This window comes from Larus michahellis, chromosome 19, assembly GCF_964199755.1.
Source record: "Larus michahellis chromosome 19, bLarMic1.1, whole genome shotgun sequence".
Lineage (NCBI taxonomy): Eukaryota > Metazoa > Chordata > Aves > Charadriiformes > Laridae > Larus > Larus michahellis.
Window position 1 is genome coordinate 7149679 of NC_133914.1, and position 20044 is coordinate 7169722.

At 48.8% G+C, this 20044-nt stretch overlaps 1 protein-coding gene across 8 annotated transcripts in view; it reads left to right on the top strand.

Moving 5' to 3' along the window:
• HIVEP3 (HIVEP zinc finger 3) overlaps positions 1-8166 on the top strand; it is a 324947-nt gene extending 316781 nt beyond the window's left edge. For all 8 annotated transcript variants that reach the window (XM_074563334.1, XM_074563333.1, XM_074563335.1 and 5 more), the window contains one exon: positions 1761-8166. In XM_074563334.1, the coding sequence (XP_074419435.1) occupies positions 1761-2654 (894 nt within the window). In that variant the 3' untranslated portion in view covers positions 2655-8166. The remainder of the gene's footprint in view (positions 1-1760) is intronic.
• Positions 8167-20044: the final 11878 nt, after the last annotated feature.

Genomic DNA, 20044 nt, shown 5'->3' on the forward strand with positions numbered 1-20044 from the left:
CTTTTTGCTTTCCACTATGAGTGTTTGTCTTACCTTCTCAGGGACTGTCCTTCATTTCAGATCCAAACTTTTGCTTACTTTAATGCTATTTCCCTTTTTTGTCAATTAACTTCTTGTGGTGAATCTCAGGGCTGTGGAAACCCTGGTCCTTCAACTCTAGTCAGGAAAGCTGCCTGCTGCCACTACTTGTAGAAAATCCCCTGAGCTCCCTAGTCCACAGTAGGAGACAATATTGTATACCCCTGCTTATCTGCCCATTCAGACCTTTTAACGTACACTGTCACACAGATACATTTCTCTCCATTTTTCTGCTCCTTTTTAGCACCCAAAGTCACCATTGTTGCTTTTCTCATGTGCCTCCAAAGCAAGAATAAAGACCTGAACAGGAAACTTTCTATTTATCGGCCAGATGGACAGCTGGGCTGTCATTGCAAAATTACGTTCCTCGTAAGGCTACAGGAGACAGAAAGATCAGAAGTGGATTTATCAGATCCCAAACGGAGCTATGTGCTCAAAAGTGGTGCCCTGTGCACTGCTTAGAAACTTGGAGACAGTTTTAGCCTGGCTCCGGTGTAAGGCTTTCTGCCAAGTCTGTGCATCAGGCCTGCCCATGACCATCTCTCTTCCCACAGGCTCTTGCAGTAGGTAGCCTCTCCTTCTGGTGGCTGTCACACCGTTGCAATAATTTGTTTGGGGGTTTCCCAGCATCCCTGTAGCAATTCTGTCAAGACTTCATGTGCATAAGGGAGATTTAGCCAGTGTTCGGCCTTCTACCTGCTGATCAAGTATACACTATCCTCAGTGGCTCTTGCTTTCTCTCTCTTCTGTCCTTTTTTGCTGCTTTCCTCTGTTGCCTCTTTATAGAGATGCAGCTCCCAGGGTCAGGCAATCCTCCATGATCCTACAAAGAAATATGCCCTCCAGTGAATCCTCAGATTTTATATCTAACCCCATCTTAACAGAAAGTTGATTTCAGTTTCTGTTGCTTCCTCTTCTTGGGAGTCCTGTTTAGGGGTTTAGTTATAACTTCATCACTAATTAATCCATTTCTGTTTAGCCACATATCTCTCCATGATGTACATTAGGAAACTATGTGAAGCACCGAGAGAGAAAGAGGAAAAGGTAAAATCGTAGGGTCTTAACCCTTGGTTTCTACAGACCACACCATGAGGGTGGTGGTGGGGACCACACTGATGGGTGTGCTTTGTGTCAAACGAGAGTTAACGCTATCTCTCACTCCATCCAAAACATCCTTGCAATTAGCAGCTGTAAGGATGTAATCCTGCGTTAAGAAAACGCATTAAAAATAAATAACGTTATTCCAGGCTTTCAGAAACCCTGACCCAGGTTGCCCAGAGAGGTGGCAGATGCCCCATCCCTGGGAGCATTTCAGGCCAGGTTGGACGGGGCTCTGAGCAACCTGATCTGGTTGAAGATGTCCCTGCCCGTGGCAGGGGGTTGGACTGGATGGCCTTTAAAGGTGCCTTCCAACCCAAACCCTTCTATGATTTTTGTAATGATCCTGGATCTGTGGCCCAGAAGACCGTGGGCGTATTTATACCCAGAAGGCAAATGCTGTGGGTTGTGCTGGTCCTTACCTTAAAGGTTTGGGGGTCCAAATGTTCCTCAGTTGATTGATCTCCCTCAAATTAGAATAAAATACTGACAACCCCAATCCTTTTAGTGAGCATAAATGATGCTAATGCCATAACTTTTGCGTTGCACTGATTCAGCTGTTTTTTTTTCCCTCTCCGGTGCAGAAGATAGAACCACGAAGCCCAACATGTTCACCTGGCGTCACGCAGCCCCTCTGCTCCAGACCCTTGCAGGCACCTCATGAAATACATGTCCACGCTCCCAGCCGAGGGGAGGAGAATGTCTTCAGCCATCTCCCGTTGCATTCGCAGCAGCTCACGAGGACCCCATATCCTATGATTCCCATTGGGGGCATCCAGATGGTCCAGGCGAGGCCAAGCACCCATCCCAGCTTGGTGCCCAGCTCAGTCGTGTCCCTGCAAGCGGGATACTTTGCCTCCGGTGGCAGCAGTTTCGCCGAGTTCAGCCGGGCTCCCAAGAGGGACGAGGAACCGCAGGTCACGCGGGAGCCGTCATCGGCATCCGTCTCCCCAGTTGCGAAGGTTTCTAAATACACACTGTCCCCAGAGCTTACGAGCAGCGGGTACTCAGAAGAGAAAATGAGGACTAGTGAGCTTCAGCAAAAGACAGACCAGGAGGAATACAGGGTAAAAATGTTTGCTGAGTCTAGCCACGCGGAGCAGGCAGGCTGCTCGGCATCCCCAGCCAGCCCCAGCACAACCGACGAGCACTCTCCAAAGCCTTCGACGAGCGGGGAAGAACCCTTGAAAAAAACGGGCAAGAAGCAATCTGGCAGCTCGAGCACTTCTTTTGAATCATCCTGCACTTTCATCTCAGATCTCCCCTCCCAGCCGTTGGACCGAAGCAGCAGCACCGGCTGCCTCTCAGAGCCCTCACCGAGCCATTCGCACTCCCAGCCCTTCTCCGTCCGGAGGAGAAACCTCTCTGGAGAACCCAGTCACCAAGGGGGAACCTCCAGGAAGAGCAGTCCACACCTAGAGCACGCAGATTTAGGTCAAACTCAAAAAAAGGTGGATGAAGACACGGGAAGTACTTAAGCCTCCTCCATCTCTTCCACCTTTAGGCTTCCTATGTAAAATCAAGACATTTTCAACACTATTTCCTTTAGTATAATCATGGCTATAAGAAGCACTCTAGTGAATGACCAAACCCATGGAAGATTCCTGGTTTTCTTTGTCCCAGTCTGGTATTATCTCCACATGTATGCAGTTACTTGTGCCTTTTTCTATACCTTTTGTTGCTTGAAATGTACAAAAATGTTTGAGGCTGTGAATATTTTTTTAGAGTTTTTTGGAAAGGGGTTTGTTAGACCTTGTCTTTTTTGCCATTTAGGTGTGCGTAATTATGGGCCTGAGAGATGCAGAAAGGAAAGGGTTAAGCATTTTAAGAGGAAGAAGATGCACTGAAAACAAAAACAAAACAGAAAAACTTTTTTTTATATTGATTAAATGATTAAAACAAACAAACAAACCAAACCCTTAGTCCTGTGTACAGAAGTTTATGATCTGTATTTATTACATGCTTTATTTAATTCTCGCAAAGTGCTTGGTTTTTTTTTTCTCGCATCCCTCTGATTGCCTATGGTTGTGCTTTAAACAGTTGAGAACTGCTTTACATTTGAAAAACGTGTTTACCCTGAACTTGTAAATGAAACTAGCACTTCCTTGAGTAGGGGGAGGTTCGTTCGCAGCGAGAGAAATTGTCACTCAAAAGAGAAAATGAACCTTGAGCATCCCTCCCTCCTGCAGAACCCATCAAAGCACTTTTCTACAAAAGGGACAAAAAAAAAAAAAAAAGGTTCTTCAAAGATTTAACTCCAAGAACGTAGGAATGTATCGCATGTAGACCCCGTGCCAGGAATGGTGTCTCTCGCTGGACGAGCCGGCCTCCTGCTTGCTTTAATCCTTCCATCCCACGGCCGCTCCGCGGTGCCCCCCGCATCGCCCCGACAAAGTCATGCCTGTGCCTGAGAGCCCCACTTTTCTGGGGCTTGGAAGCCCTCTGTAAACACCCTCCTTTGGTTTAAAAAAAAATGGAAGAAAACTCAGCCTTGTCACCATTTTTCCTCCGTAATTTTTCAGTTGCGGACAAGCTCCCTCCATCCCATTCCCACTCGGTCCTGGCTGGATGGGCTGCCCCGAGCTCTGGGGATGCAGGAGTGGTTTGTGCTCTGCTTGTTTGCACGCCTGGGGCTCCGTAACTCCCATGTGACTCTCTGTCGAATTTGAATTTTATTTATTTATTTAAGCAGAACGTGTTGCCAACGGTAGTCCTTATTGTGCAGATAGATGGGCCCTTTTTTTTGGTGTCTTGGAAGACAAAAGGTATGATGCTGAGTGGTGAATGTTTGCAAGCAGCTTGTTATGCATGCACAGAAACTTTTTCCAGAGCAAATTTTTAACTCTGACCATCCGTAGCAGAGCAATGGCCTCTACTGCCGACAGATAACGATACCAAATACAGAGAGACCCAATGGAGCCATTCCTCTCTGTCCCATTAACACACTTTTTAACATAGAAATGTTGGATACATGTTTGCCCGAGCAGACAGCAGGCTCTTTACTACTTCAGAGGGTTTTCTGGTCTATGGAATCTGTACAGACCTCTTTTTTTTTTTTTTTATTTTAACAAAAAAAAAAAAAGAAAGAAAAAGATATAAATATTTAACCAGTGGACCAGCTCTTTCTTCTTTCAGAGCTGTTCCAGTTTATCGGGTACGTAATACACTTTTTTTAAAAAAAAGTAAAATTAAAAAAAAAAAAAAGAAATCAAATAAAACCCTGAATGAGAACATATTTCCTTGCCAGACTTGATGAGCTATGAACTGTTCCCGTTTCACGGGCAAATAATATAAATTTTTTAATAATCTTCTGTGATTATTTTTTTTTTTTTTTTGCTTTTCTTGTAAAGGGAATTAAGTACAAAAGAAGATATCATGGAAATAACATTAAGGCTGTGACACTGACCAAAAACCACGTCCAGAACCCATTTATACCTTAATTAGCACTTTTATCAAGTTTCCCTTTTTCCCATCTCCCCCTCTTTGGCCCCAAGCCTGGAAGCTGGTCGGACTTTCAATCCCGGCCAGATCCAGGAGCTGGGGCTGGGAGTTCAGTTCAGCGTTAGCAACTCCCTTCGCTCAAATTCTTAAGCACCAGCTTAAATCCTACCCAGGTTTTAAGCGAGTGCTTAATATCAAGCTGCCTGGGAGTGGAGCGCTCGGCCAGGGTCGCTGTGAGCATCCCTAGAAACCATCCACCAAATCCAGCCACGGTTTTGACTGTCCTGACTTCTGTCGCTTCCCCCCCCTTGCCCTTGTCACACTCTTAACATTATTCCAAGGTAGCTTTTTGTATTTAATTTTTTTTTAATATATATATATATATATATTGAAATTGTACATAAAGAAAAATAATGCAGCAGTCGTGCACTCGGCGTCCTGGATTTGTTAGGTGCATTTGCCACGAGCTTTGGGCTAGATCAAATTTGCTTGGCTTCTTTCCGTAACTGTATTTTAATCCTTGACCTGTTGGTACTTTGCATGGGGGCGGGTTTTTTTTCCTCCCTCTGTCATTTCTGGACAGAGGAGGAAAAAAAAAAAAAGGCCTGACAAAACCCAGAAGCCCTGACATTGGTTTCTTGTTTTTCTGGGGTTTATGTTATTATTTTTATTATTATTTTTTCAAAGTTTTGCCAGCAGCTCAAGATGAGTTGATGTTTTCTGCATCTCAGCTGCAGAGCATCCGGGCTGGAAGGCAGCGCTGTGTCCGACCGTCCCGATGCCTTCGCCCACCGCCAAAAAACTAAAAGCAGGGAGAGGAGTTTGGGGAAGGTCCGTGCGGCGGCGAGGTGCTCCCAGGGCCGTGCCCTGCTCAGGTGCCCTACCCGCCGCCTGGCAGCCACGGAGCAGGTGCCCGCAGGGACTGCTGAAAACTCAGGAGATGGGCAAAATAAACCAACCCCCCACCCCAGCCCCCGCCAAGGCTGTGCTGAGCGTCGCCCCGGTTGGGCTTCTCAGCAGCGCGGCTGCGGTGGGGGAGGCTCTGCCTGGGGTGAAATGGTGCTTCATGCTGTACCTAACGGGCGCAATACGGCCTATTGGATAGGCAAAAAGGATCACAAAAAAAAAAAAATATTATTTTTAAGGGCTAATTATCACACTGACAGCTCAAAGCTCCGTGGGAAGGGTGTCCTCCTCCGCGCTGGCACCAGCATCTCTGTCCGTGGGCAGGGCGGGCATCCCCCAGAGCCCCAGCCCCGCTGAGAAAACACAGCGTGACCTTGTGCAGACCCTGTCTCCCCTCTGCCCCATACCCTGCTGAGGAGCACAGTCATGCAGCTCCGCCGATTTTCATAGAGTTGCGCGTTATTTACGGCAGGGCTGAAGACTTGGACATCGCTGGTGGCCTTTCCTACCCGGAGCCCCCGTTGGCTTCCGTCACACTTGGTGAAAGCTGTTTGCTGGTCACACCTTTCAATATCACCTTGGGTGTCTCTTCTGTCTGCAAAATTTACTCCCCACAAGGGCTGCAGGGGTGGCTGACTTTGTGTCTGTACAGAAGCTTGGCAGAGCAGTTAGCAGTATTCTTTGCAAGAGAATGTATTAATAATGCAAATAGGCAAATTAAAAAGCAGAGCCCAGCCCTTCCTTTTCATCAGCAGGTGGGAATAAAATCCCCTGCTTTTCTTATGGCAAAGGCTCTTAAATTTATAGTCCATGAAAGCACGTGGCCTCCGGAGACTGGCTGCTCCTTTTTGTTCTGTAGCTGGTTAATCGGCCAAAACCCTCCTCTGATGTTTCCTCCCCTGGGTAAGCTGGGTGTGTAGCTCCCATGAATGCAGGTACTCAATGGCAAATGGATGCTCTGGCATCCAAGAGATCATTCTGCATGGAGGACTTGGTCCATGCTCTTAAATAACTCCTTGAAGCGGTCATGTTAAGTATCAAGCCTTATAGCCAGAGCTAATAAAGCACTTGTATGCTGGCTTAAGCTTAAGCATTTCTGGAGTTTCAGTAACTTCCTTGTGCTTAAGCCTGAATTTAGCTTCTTTTATCAGGGTTGCAGAGCTCGGTGTCTTGCAGGACTGAGCAGACCATGGGAGGAGGAGAGGGGGGCAGTTGGCTCCCAAAAACGACCCCGTGCCTTGAAGCACATCTCTGTCAGCTCTAACGATTCACAGGTTGTTGGCTGGATACCCAGGAACTGCAGCAGGAAACTCTTAAAAGTAATGATGAAGTAGCTGTGACTTTACAGCTTATGACTGGGAAATGTATTTCATCACCTGCTCCAATGGGGTGATGTTCTCAACCCTCGTGTCTATAAAGTTACGCTCTTTGGCCAGCGCTCGGGCTCACTGGGGAAAACTGGTCCCAAACCCCGCTCTTGCTCAAGCCGGTCCTGCTGCCCGATCGCCCAGCCAGCCCCGGGGCCGGAGGCAGCTGAGGATGCTGCTAGCAGCTCTGGGAGATGCGGGGAAGACACCGCGGTCCCTGCCAGCCGTTGGCCATCGGCTCCCTGGGAGTGATGCCAGGCACAACCCGCCACCTCCCCATTGCTTTCCTTTCACCTCCACCAAAAAAATCTGCAAAAGAGTCGGTTTTCTTTTAAGCCGGAATCACTTTTACCTGGTTTTTGGTTTAAATCCACAGAAACAGCACCTGAACAAGCAATATACTTGGTCACGCAGAAGTCATTAAAATTATTCCAGTTTTCATGCAAAATCCCAGACAATTTGATCTAGCCCTTTTCTGCTGTTCTTGCAATAGGTTTTCATTTGCTGACTTGGTTTCATCATGTGCTTTTCTTTCTCTTTTTTCTTTTTTTTTTAATATTTCCATCTATTGCACAGTATTTACAAATAAAACCATATTGTAAATTATTTACAAAAAATTTAAAAAAAATAAATTAAAAAAATCAGTCCTGATGGCATAAAACCAATCTGTTTTCATTACTGAGATATGATGGCACTTACGATCACTTTAGTAAATGTAATGTAAAAAAATAATAATAATAATGTGTACGCAAATTTAATATACATGGTCTCATGTAAGATAAATATTTGCCTTTTTTTCTAAAAGGTGTATGTATTCTGTAAGTGGAATAGTCTGTAGAAAGTTTCTATATGTTCTTAAAATGGCAATACATTCCAAAAAAGGTACTGTAAATATGTACAGCGTACAATGTAATTTGGTAGTTTTGCCTGTAATTTTATTTTAACTCCAGTTTCTACACTTGCATCTTGCAATGTCTGTATGGTTATATCAGTGCAAAAAAAATGCAGGTAAAAGCACAGTCCGATGTAAAAAAAAAAAAAAAAACCAAACAAAAAACCACAAAAAAAACAAAACAACAAAAAAAAAACAAAAAGAAGAAGAAAAAAATACTCAGTATTTGATGTTTGTGACCCTTATTGTAAATGACATCTGTACTGTGAATGAGAAGTTTTTACAAGTATAATATTGCCTTTACTACAGCTCAGATTGTCTGCTCAGTCTGAGCGTATTTTTAAAAAAATAGCATGTTGGAATAAATTTTAAAGTCCCAACATATTACTACTTGCATGACTGGCAGTCTTTAATTTCCAGTTCATTTAGCACAGCCTGGGACCTGGGTTGTAAAATGATGGAGGCGAATTTGGATCAAGCAGTGTCACGCTGCAAACCCCCTCCCCCCCCCGCCCCAAGCCATCGCCGCTAAAACACCCCAGTGGTGTGTAAAATGCTGCTGTAACAGAAATGCCACATATGTAATTGTTATTTCAGTATTTCCTCCTTGCAGGGCAGAGGCAGTGAAGCAACGGCAGGTGGTGGACGCTCCGATGGGGCTCTGCAGAGGCCGGACTGAATTCAGTGCACTGATCAGAGACCATCTGCTGAGATTTTTTAAGAGGTGTCTTTCCTTGCTGGATCCCCCAAAACCTGGGCTGCAGCGCAGCGTCTTGTGGTGGCCATGTGTGCTCTGGGGGGGCTTGCCGGGCGCAGCAGTGGGCCCTGCCAGAAAGCCAAGAGGGTTGCGCTCTCTCATCCCTCCTTCCCCCTCCAGAAACACCTCCTCTGGCTGTTTCTCCCCACCGTGTCCCTCCTCTGCCCTGTGAGCGTGGGGTCTCTCTGCCCAGGACATCTCTGCCGCAGGCCAGTTGGGGAAAGCCACCCAAAAGAGGGTATTTTTGAGCAGGGAGGGAATCGGCTCCCCTCCTCCTCCTGGTGCTTTGCCCATATGGGAGCAGCCGGGGTGGGCTCACTGCATCCCAGCACCCCTGTGACCCCCAGCCCTTCCCACCGCGCTCTCCAGATAATACAAGCCTTGGTGCAGCAGGGATCACATCTCCGGAGCCTGCCTGAAGCTGCTCTGCCACCAGTCCTGGTCCTGTAATAAGCATGGACATTAGGAAAAAAAAAAAAAAAAAAAAAAAAGAAGGAAAAAAGAAGAATGAAAAAAAAAAAAAAGAAAAAACCAAAAAGAAAAAACCAAAAAGAAAAAAAAGAAAAAACAAAAAAGAAAAAACAAAAAGTAAGAATAAAAAAGAAAAAAGGAAAAATAAAAAAAAAGAAAAAAGAAGAAAAAATAAAAGACAAAAAAGAAAAAAGAAAAAGAAAAAAGAAAAAAGAAAAAACAAAAAAGAAAAAAGAAAAAAGAAAAATAAAAAAGAAAACAAAAAAGGGAGAAAAAAGAGACAAAAGAGAAAATAAGGGAAAAGAAAAAAAAGACAAAAGAAAAAGAAAAAGAAAAAGAAAAAGAAAAAGAAAAAGAAAAAGAAAAAGAAAAAGAAAAAAAGAAAAAGAAAAAAGAAAAAGAAAAAAGGGAGAAAAAAGAGAAAACAAGGGAAAAGAAAAAAGGAAAAAAGAAAAAAGAAAAAAGAAAAGGGAGAAAAAAGAGGAAAAAAGAAATCAAGGGGAAGAAAAGGAAATAAAAATGAAAGAAAAAAAGAAAAAAAAAGAAAAAGGGGGAAAAAGGAATTAAAAAAAAGCCTGTAATTTCCCCCTACTAATTGTCCTCCCAAGGACGCAGGCTGCCCTCATCCATCCCTTCCCTCTATGCATCAGCAAACCCTTCTGGGCAATTCCCCACCTGCTCCTCTTCACCCCATCCCCTCCAGGGTCTGACCGGCCTTTGATGGACATTTGCAGACAAGTTCAGAGGCTGAAGTGGTGGCGGCGGGAAGGGTCGGGTGGAGGGAGGATTTGCAAAATAGACGAAGGAAGGAAATCTCTCCCTGATTTCTACCCGTGACCCAGGAGCTGGGGCTGCATCGGCCAGCAGAACCAGCTGCTCCCTGTCCAAATATCAGAGCCCACAGCCTGAATCGTTGGCTTCTCCAGCACTGGTTTGTGAGCGCGGTGGCTGTGGTGGAGGAGGGAGATGAGGGAAGAGGTGGGGAAACTCAGCTGGTCTCAATTTCATCTCACAAAAGCCACATTTATGCATGAGGAAGAGGGGTAGGTGCTGATGGCAGGGTGCAAACCTCTGCCTTCCCCCTCTCTCAGACCTGGCTGGCTTTGCAGCAGTTACCCTTGTTTAATCTAGTCATCGCTCCCTCGGGAGGAAGGAGTGTCCCAGTCCCCATCACTCAGCTGGCGGAGCAGGTCCCTGCTCTGTGCTTCAGTTTCCCCAACTACAGACAGCAATCGTGGCCTCCTCAGAGGGCTATGAGAATCACAGAATCACAGAATCCCAGGCTGGCTGGGGTGGGAAGGGACCTCTGGAGGTCACCCAGTCCAACCCCCTGCCAGAGCAGGGTCACCCAGAGCAGGTGGCACAGGAACGCCTCCAGGAGGCTTTGGAATGTCTCCAGAGACGGAGACTCCACCACCTCTCTGGGCAGCCTGTGCCAGGGCTCTGCCACCCTCACAGCAAAGAAGTTCCTCCTCATGTTGAGGTGGAACTTCCCGTGGTCAAGTTTGTGCCCGTTACCCCTTGTCCTGTTGCTGGGCACCACTGAGAAGAGCCTGGCCCCGTCCTCCTGACACCCACCCTTTAAGCATTTATAAGTGTTGATAAGATCCCCCCTCAGTCGTCTTTCTTCCAGACTGAACAGACCCAAATCCCTCAGCCTTTCTTCATAAGAGAGATGTTCCAGTCCCCTCAGCATCTTGGTAGCCCTTTGCTGTCCCCTCTCCAGCAGTTCTCCGTTCTTCTTGAACCAGGGACCCCAGAACTGGAAAACTCCAGCACATGCAACAGCAAGGCCTAAAGATGGAGGCCTTTGGGTAACATCTCCCCAGGGGTTCTCCTGTCTTGGAAAGGCTCAGAAAGCTTTGGGCGGTGGGTGCTGCGCTCTGCTTTGGAGAGGCCCACTCTTGCCGTTGTCCCTGCTCCTAGAGTCTGCTGGGTGCAGTAGAAGTGGATCCAGCATTTTGGTCCAGGCATCCAAAGAGCCTCTGTGGGCCAAGGGAGATGTGTGAGAGTTGGGGCTTGGGGAAGAACGAGTCCTTTACTACCCTAATAACACCTTGTATTTGCCGTTATGGTGGTTGAAGGCAACGAGCCTTGGCTGGCAGCCGTGGGCTGGTGACGTCTGTTCCAGATACGCTGCCAGCCTCTCCAGCGTGTGCTTTAGCCACTGAATGGAGGAATGATTTTTCCTTTTAAAAAAAAAAAAATAAATAGTTTCTCCAATGCTTAAAAACAGAGACGCTTTAAAGGCACCAGAGCTGTCTGGAGAACGCTGCAGCTAAACCCTGCTAATCTCCCAAACCTGGAACCAATTTGGTTTACATGAATTTCCAGAGTGGCTCCAATTAATCAGGTGTCCCAAGAAATTCCTTCCCCCTAAAGAGTCTTTGTTTTCTAGACGCAGAGACCAGACATTTCCTCCCCTGGGAAACCAAACGTAGTATCAAAATATGAAGAATCCTTCGGCTGATGTTCCAGGCTGGTTCCCCCCTGGGAAATGCAGTTACCGATAGCCGTGTGAAGCAGGGAAGGTTTTGACGATGCTGTGGGAAGTTCAAACCAGTCCCTCTCTCTGGGAGGCTGAAATTTCTGCTGTTCTTTTGAAATACCCGAGTCCCAAGGTGAAATGGTCTTTCCTTCTCCCCAGGTTCAGCTTCAGCCTCCCAGCAGCTCCGGATCTTGACTTGAGGACCTGGAACGATGAGTTCCTCTTACAACCAGGTCTTTATGTGCATCCCAGGCATAAAAGCGCCTTCAGAAGCCTTCACTCCCTGACCCCTCACAGGGCTCTTGGCTGAAGAAGGAGCCAGATTTCCCAGCCAAGGGATGGGTTTTCGCTGCACTGTGTTGGAAAATGTAGCCCAGCATCACTACTGGGAAGATCTGAAGATCTGATGAGCTTGTGGGGAGTGTGAGCTGGACGGCTTCAGCAAAAAAATAAATCCGTTTACCTGTTTTCAGTCACTCCACAGCCTTGCACAGAACTGCACCAAGGGGAGCTGCTGGTGTGGGAGGAATGACAGAGGGGAAAAGACTGGGAACAGGGATGAGGTAATGCCTCGAGGGAGACGCAGCAGGACTGAAGCCGAGACAGGGTGGAGGTGGGCACGGGCAACTGTCAACACCAAGATCCAGCCCTGCCAGCAAGTTTTTGGTTGGTTTCTGGTTTTGCTTTTCCACACCAGCATCAGTAGAAAGAGCTGTGAACGCTGCCCTGAGGCACGGAGCTGGCAGAGCTCGCTGGGAAAGAGCTGGGCAAGAGAGGCTGAGAGTCACCAAGGAGGGTCCTGGTCTTTGGTCCTGGCATAGAGGGTCCGAGTTGAACGGAACTCACACAAAGCTTGTGAGGGATGAGTAAGGAGTAGGCAAGCCTCAGATCTTCATTGCTTTATCTTGGTGCTGCGTTTCCTACATTGCTCTGGGTGTAGCAGCATCCCCTTGCTCTGAACAGGCTGTTCTTGAGTGGCTTTAATCGTTACTGGCCACAGGCTTCCAGAAGGAGAAATGCCTTTGAGGCTTCGGATTTGATAGATTTTCTGGAACACAGGATGGATGCTCAGTGCCCCCAGTGCCTTCAGGAGCAGCTCTGGCTGTGCCTGTGGTCCTGATCTGCCTCAGAGAAGCACGTCCTAAGCCACAGGGAGCCTGTGGGACTCATTAATCTGCACTGAGTTAGTCTTGTTTGATCCTGACTATGCCTCAGGGTGCTCCATATTGCAGAGGAGAGGAGACCCCAGGGCTGAGAGGGACAGGGGACCCGGCTCTGGGGATACTGGGACTCTGGCGAGCTCATGGGGAGGAGGGATGGCTGGGGCAGGTCACGGATGTGCACTGGAGGTGTACACGCTGCCTCGCCGTGGGGTGCTGGGCACGGACTTGTCTGCATCTGCCCCACATCCCCTTGCTGTGACAGCGGGGGAAGGATGCGGGGAAATGTGGAGGGCCTGGGGCGGTGTCAACACACCGACAGGTGAGATGAGGCTGTGCTGCAGACACCGGCTGGGGCAGAGCTCGTGACATGTGTCTGTGCCCAGCACCGAGCAATGGGGGACACGACCAAGGCCAAATGTGTGGGTGAGTTGAGGCAGCTCCCCACTCCGGGGGGTGAGCTCGGGCTCCTCCCCGCCACAGCCAGATGGTTCGGGGCCGGGAGCTGGTGCGTTCTCCCATGGGGAGGTGTTCTTGCTGGAAGGGCTGGCATGGCCGCCACGGGCTGATGCTTGTTGTTATGACAACAGGAGGAGGCTGCTGCGTGCAGAGCGGAACAGGGGAGGAAGGGAAGGAAAAGGGATGGCGGTGGAGAAGGTCTTACCCTGCAAGGGGTCAGGCAGAGGCATGGGGTTAGCATGGACACAGGGATGGAGACACCCCCAGGGATGGGGGATCAGGAGGGGTTAGGCTTTGCACCTTCTCCCATGGCTCATGACGCCGCTGTGCACAAGAAGGGTCTGGACGTGCCTCCCTGAACCACCCACCCAGCATCGTGCGTGCAGCTGGTGGGACCCGTGCAGTGGGCAAAAACTGGGAAAATAATGCCCGCTAGAACAGATTCTGATGATTATTGCAGCAGATCACTTGTGGGGAGCACTGGCAGGCAAAGCATGACTTCATTCTCCTTACAGACATTTCTTGGACCGCTAGCAAGACAAATAAAAAAATCACCTAATAACAAACTTTGTGTCCCACTGGAGTCACCAGTCCCCCCCTCACAGCCTCTCCTGCCCAAAAGGGGGTCGGCATAAAATCAAGAGGTGCAGGAAGCTGTCAGGGTAAGTCCACTGTGTCAGCTTGTGCTTTTCATTTTAATCGTGTGTCTCATAACATGCACTTCTTTGTTAAACCACAGCTCCTGGACCCAGATGATTAAGTGAAAACCTTGGCTTTCATCATTAGAAAGACGCAAACAACCGTATCCTTTGGGTTATGGAGGAACACTTGGAACTGTGGTCCCTGGGCGCTTGCCAAGAGGGATTAACACCCATGTGAAATTCGTGACTCTGCCACTGCCTTCCTGTGAGACTGGGTCACATCCCTTAGGAATGTGTCCCTCACTTTTCTAAAGGGAACATAAGCAAAGTTTTCAAGACCAGATAAAGGCCAGAACAGCCTGGCCTGACCTCCCAGCTGACCCTGCTCTCAACTCCCTTCCAACCTGACTTACCCTGTCACCCTAAGGGCGCACATCAATGTGTGAGGAACCTTCCAGGCACTCAGAAGCTACGGTGAAGGCAACCCCAGCCAGACATTGCTCCTGCACCCCTGTGCTGAGGAGCTTGGGGGTCTGTGAGTCAACCACATTATGCTGCCACTGCCTTCTCCAAGCCACAGCATTGAAAGGACACAAGTAACTTGTTCTTATGGCACACCTTTAACCCAGTAACCAGCAACCACTTTAAACCTCAAAAAAAAAAAGCCTGTGACATGAGTCAGCTTTATTCTTCCTCGAATTACAGCTCAGTCACAGAAAGGCCATGGTTTCAGCAAGAGGTGGCTGTGGGTGAGAGCACATTCTAGCTAATATTTATCTCGGAATGTCTTTCCCCATTTTAGCCGCAAGTTGAAGGGCAGCTTAGGCCATAGATATGCCCAGTCCTAAAGAAACGCAACAGTCCAGCTGAAACATTTGGGTTAGGAGATGAAATACAAAACTCCCAGAGAGAGCAGGGTTGGGTTCATGGTCCGAACATTTGGTTAAGCCTTTGATCCTGTAAATGTGTGAGCACTGGGAATTCCCAGGCGTGTACGTGCCATTGCTCGCTCTGGTTTGTTCTGTCCTGCAACTATTTCACCTACAGCTTTTTGCTCCTGGAATCAGGTTATTAACTGAGAATCCAAATTTTCACTTTAAAAATAGATCTCTAAATACTGTGGTTGTGAAAAAAGCTGGAACTCATGACCTTATATCTCCTAACATAAGGCAAATATGAAGAATGCAAAATGTATTATTCTTTTAACCTCATAACTCTGAAGACTTCACTTAAGACTTTGCAATACATAGTGCCAACAGTGCCATGCCTGAACAATAAGCTCCAGTAGAGATGTCCAATTTTAAGATCTCTGTAACCCATCAGGATACAAATTTATTAAAGGAGGCTAGATAAAAATCAGGCAGTGTTCTAAGGTAAGTGTTATGCTCGAGGAAAGTCTTTTCATATTTTTTGACAAGCTCTGTGCCAGCATGTGTCACCCAGCTGGTGGCTGAGCAATGATGGCATGTGAGCATCCTGGCTGCTGGCCCATCACTCGGACAGTGCCGGCTGGCAGGAGGCGAGTGTGAGGAGAAGAGGAGATAAGGGTTATGGGGAAGGTAGGTAGGAGATGCGCAAGGAAGAGGATATCCAGGATGGATGCATGGATGGATGGACCAAGATATGGGCGGAAGCCTCCCAGGTGTGGGTCCATGTTGCTAAGTGCAAGAGCTCGACTTCTTGAAGTAGACACTGCAGTGTCTCCAGGTTGGTCCTCCTCTGGGACAGACAGATAGACCGGAAAGTCTCCTCCAGGCTCAAATTCTATGCCTTCCCGACTCTTTATGAGTATTTGTGTAGTTATCATTCACTTTCTGAACTCCTTCTTCAGAAACAAAGCCCACAATTCCCAAACTCTTATGCAGCACCGGGAGCCGATGCTTTAAATTCTTCTTTCACAACCCAGCAAACAGCGTGAGACTCACAGGCTGCTCACAGCAGAAAAAGTAATGGCTATTGCTAACAGCAGACCCATCTTCCTGGTGCTTTTATATATCTGACTGGAGACCTAATAAGCACTGAATTGGCGTGTGATTTAATGAGTCGAACTTCAAAGCTGCTGTTTCAACACCTAATTCACTCATCTGGACTAATAACTGAAATGGGTGGCATTTTTTTTATTTCCTTCTAGTGATTTATTATTTACCCAGTTGCTTTACAGCTCCTAATTTAATAAGTGCAATAACCCAGGGGTACTGCTTCAGGAAGGAGGATAAACTGTGAAATCCTACAGTCTCTCCTATGAACTGCTTTGGTGGACACCAGAGGTCCCTTTATAGCATTTTAAGCCCTTTATGCCATTGGCGAGTAAGAGACGTGGAGTGCTGTGCATCGTCAGACAGCCTCCATTCCCAAAATGTGCCAGCAGCTGCTGAAATGGAGGAATGGCAGCACTGGGTCTTCTCCTGTGGCTTTGCATCATGCAGCCTGGAGAGGAGTTAAGCGTGGCTGACCACGCAGCGGAGATGGGCTGCTCCCCCGGATCGAGCCAAAGGGTTCCTGAGGATGGCAAAACGCATCCCCTGCAGGCAGCCTGGATCATTTTTGGGCTCTCCTTTCTCTCTGCCTCCCCTTCCAGGGATGAGCACGAGGGAGCAACAACCTTGTCCTAGCCCAGTTTCTTTCTGTGGGTTAATATCATGGCCACAAGCCCCACTCTGCCTTCCAGCAAGGCTGAGGCATAAATGCCAGGGGGTGAAGGTGGCTTTTAGAGGTCTAGAGGACTTTTTGTTGGGGGATGGTCAAGGATGGAAGTTTCCAGGATCCTTCCAGGGACATGCAGAGAGCTCTGGGTGTCAGGGAGGGAGCTCAAGGCACATGACAATTCTTAACCTCCATCTGCCCAGCAGGCGGGATAAATAAGAGGTCTTTCTGGCCCTGCGTTGCACTGACAGCTTCTGCACTGCTGGATAATCAAGAATTGCCCGTTTGCTTTTCTGCTGGCTTCATCCCACCTGAAGCATCCTTGAGGTCATGCAGCTCACTGGGTCTCCTTGGATATTTCTCAGTCGGGAGAAATCTGAGCCGAGCTGTTCTCACCGGGATCCTCTTCAGGCATGATTTCTCTGAGCCGTTGCATTCAGATAGGCTTGAAGCACAATCTGCTGCGTTCGTAATAACCGTCGTCCTTCCCCTTCCACATTTCTCATCCCCGGGTTTCAAAGCGCTTTTGCAGACATTAAAGAGCTGTTCCCCAGAACCCCAGAGGCTGCGGCTAAACCGAGCTTGCTCTGAAATGTTCCCACTGTTGCTGTGATACGGGTGAGAGCTCGCACCAGCCGCTAGCCTTTTTATTACAGCCTAAACTAGCTCAGAGGTTAGGTCATTTTACAGATAAAGAACTGAGCTAGCGATGCGACCGTGCTAGGATCTCACTGTTAGCCACTGGCAGAACAAGGGGTGCTGCTTGGGATTCATCATCTCTTTCGGCAAACTCTCATCCTCCTTTTCTGCACTTACACCATCCTTCACACCCCTCCCCTCCCCCCCCCCCTCCGCCACTCGACTTATTCATCCTTTGGGCACTGGCCGTGCTCTTTTCCAATGTGCAGCGTTGAAAGTATTATGGTGTTTTGTAGCCTGTCCGATAATCAGGTGGCTCTGCAGAAGGGGAAAATCCTAATAAACCTGCAGCTGGTTCCCCTGCTGCTAATTAACATTTGATCTATTTTCCTCCGGTTTTAAGTGGGAAAATAGCAGTGATCCTAGCTTTGAGCTCCGAAGAGCCACATTCCTGGCCCATGAGCTATTCCCAGGAGACAGCTCTGAGAGCATCCAAGGCAAAAACGCTGCTCGGTTTTCCTGCCTGCAGAGCACGATGAAAAGGGGCTGCGTTTCCCATTTTGGGCTGCTGATAACTGAATCCAGCAAAAATTGAAGCCAGCCCTTGATTTTTGAGGTGGGCAGGCAGGGACCTGCCTGGGCTCCAGGCCATGGGACTGGGCTAAGCCAGGTAGCAGCGCAAGCCATCGCTGGTCCTGGGGTGCATCAAGGGGCCCATGCTTGGGACTCCAGAAGCAAACAGAAGCTTCAGTCCCAGCCTCCTCTGGTGAAGGGAAGAGGCACTGATGATCTGCATTGGCATGGAGTGGTGTGCAGGGCTGAGCTGCTGGCATTTCGTTGGCTTGGGGAAAAAAAGCACATTCTGGAGAGGACCAGGCTCAGCCCGTGCTTGGGCACATGGCACACGATACGGTCTCGCCACCGTGCTTGAGCCAGAGACACCCAGAACTACTACGTGCAGCCTGAAAGTCCTGGGCACGGTGGCAGGGTGATGAACTGCAATGGTGTGGGGCTGTGGACCCCACCGGGGTCCGTTGGCACCATGATTAGTTCAGGGTTCACAAGCACTGCTTTGTAAGTCATAGACTCATGGAATCATAGAATCGTTTAGGTTGGAAAAAGACTTTTAAGATCATCAAGTCCAACCGTTAACCCAGCACTGCCAAACCCACCACTACCCCATGTCCCTCAGCACCACATCTGCCCGGCTTTTAAATACCTCCAGGGATGGCGACTCCACCACTTCCCTGGGCAGCCTCTTCCAATGTTTGATAACCCTTTTGGTGAAGAAATTTTTTCCTTATATCCAATCTAAACCTGCCCTGGTGCAATTTGAGGCCACGTCCTCTTATCCTATCACTTGTTATTTGGGAGAAGAGACTGTCCAGGACATCCTAAGAAAGTGCTCCCCAACCCCTGGCCTGCAGCTGGAATGGGTACAGAGCTGATTCCTTTTTTGACCCTCTGTTTTTTACCCATGGGCAGCACAATCATGGAGCAAAGTGTCAAATCTCACAGTCTAACACCTCCAGCACCATGGGGGCCTCCTGGCAGCAAAGGCATGCACCAGGGCCCGGGCTGGGGCTGAAGGGGAAGGGACATAGCTAATGGACTCCCTTTTCTTGCTGGCACAGGTTCCCACCCTCTGCCACCCAGCAGTGGGGTACGGAAGAGCGTTAACTGCAGGGTACCTGTGTGTGTGACTGTGTGAGGGTGTGCATCTGGAGTGCTGGGTCCAGTTCTGGGCTCCCCGCGTCAAGAAGGACAGGGAACTGCTGGAGAGGGGACAGCAAAGGGCTACCAAGATGCTGAGGGGACTGGAACATCTCTCTTATGAAGAAAGGCTGAGGGATTTGGGGCTCTTCAGTCTGGAAGAAAGACGACTGAGGGGGGATCTCATCAACACTTATAAATACTTAAAGGGTGGGTGTCAGGAGGATGGGGCCAGGCTCTTCTCAGTGGTGCCCAGTGACAGGACAAGGGGCAATGGGCACAAACTGGAACATGGGATGTTGAATCCCAACATGAGGAGGAACTTCTTTGCTGTGAGGGTGTCAGAGCCCTGGCACAGGCTGCCCAGAGAGGTGGTGGAGTCTCCGTCTCCGGCGACATCCCAAACGCGCCTGGAGGCGTTCCTGTGCCACCTGCTGTGGGTGACCCTGCTCTGGCAGGGGGTTGGACTGGGTGATCTCCAGAGGGCCCTTCCAACTCCTGCCAGTCTGGGATTCTGTGCATCCAGCCAGCGCTGTTGGGGTTTGCATTTGGCTGCAGACACCCAGGCTGATGGCTGGCTGTAAGGAGACTATGTGTGACAGCCCTGTCTGTATATGCAGATAAACTGGCATCTGATTTAGCTCTGGGTCAGGGTGCACACAGGCTTGTCACTGCATCACTGTTGTGCCAGCACCCTGCATTGCTCGAGGGGCCAGCACCACCTGCCAGCTCTGCTGGCCCACGATGGATGTTGTCACCATCACTTCACTCTGGAGACATCCACCTGCATTGCTCTCTGAGACCCATGGGCTGGGAGATGAGCAAGCGGGACTTCGCGGTCAGCAGCCACCTGGCCAGTGGCTCTGTGATGACAGGTCAGGGCAGCACAGGAGGATCAAGCCACCGAAGCAGTGAGGGTATGGTTTAAGCCGATTGCAACGAGTACACTGCAGATGATCGAGGTATTAGTAGCTATTTAACTAAAGCCTGGGCAGCCTTTCTAAGGAAGATCACCTGTGTGCTGCTTGGGAGTCCATCCATGGCTCTGTCTGGGGATCCATGGCTCACTCCTGGGACCTTTGCAGTTTGGGCTGATGCTACTATAGCTGGTCCCTTTGCTTTCATTTGGCTCTTGGCCATGGCTGTGCCTACCTCAGGCCCGCCAGACTGTAGCAGCTGCGGTGGTGGTTTCAGTGGCATGGCTACCAACAGATGCCGGGCTGAGTGTCCCAGCTGGTTCCCCACAGACCATCCATCCAGCAGCAGCCTGACCTTGCTGGCCAGGTTTGAG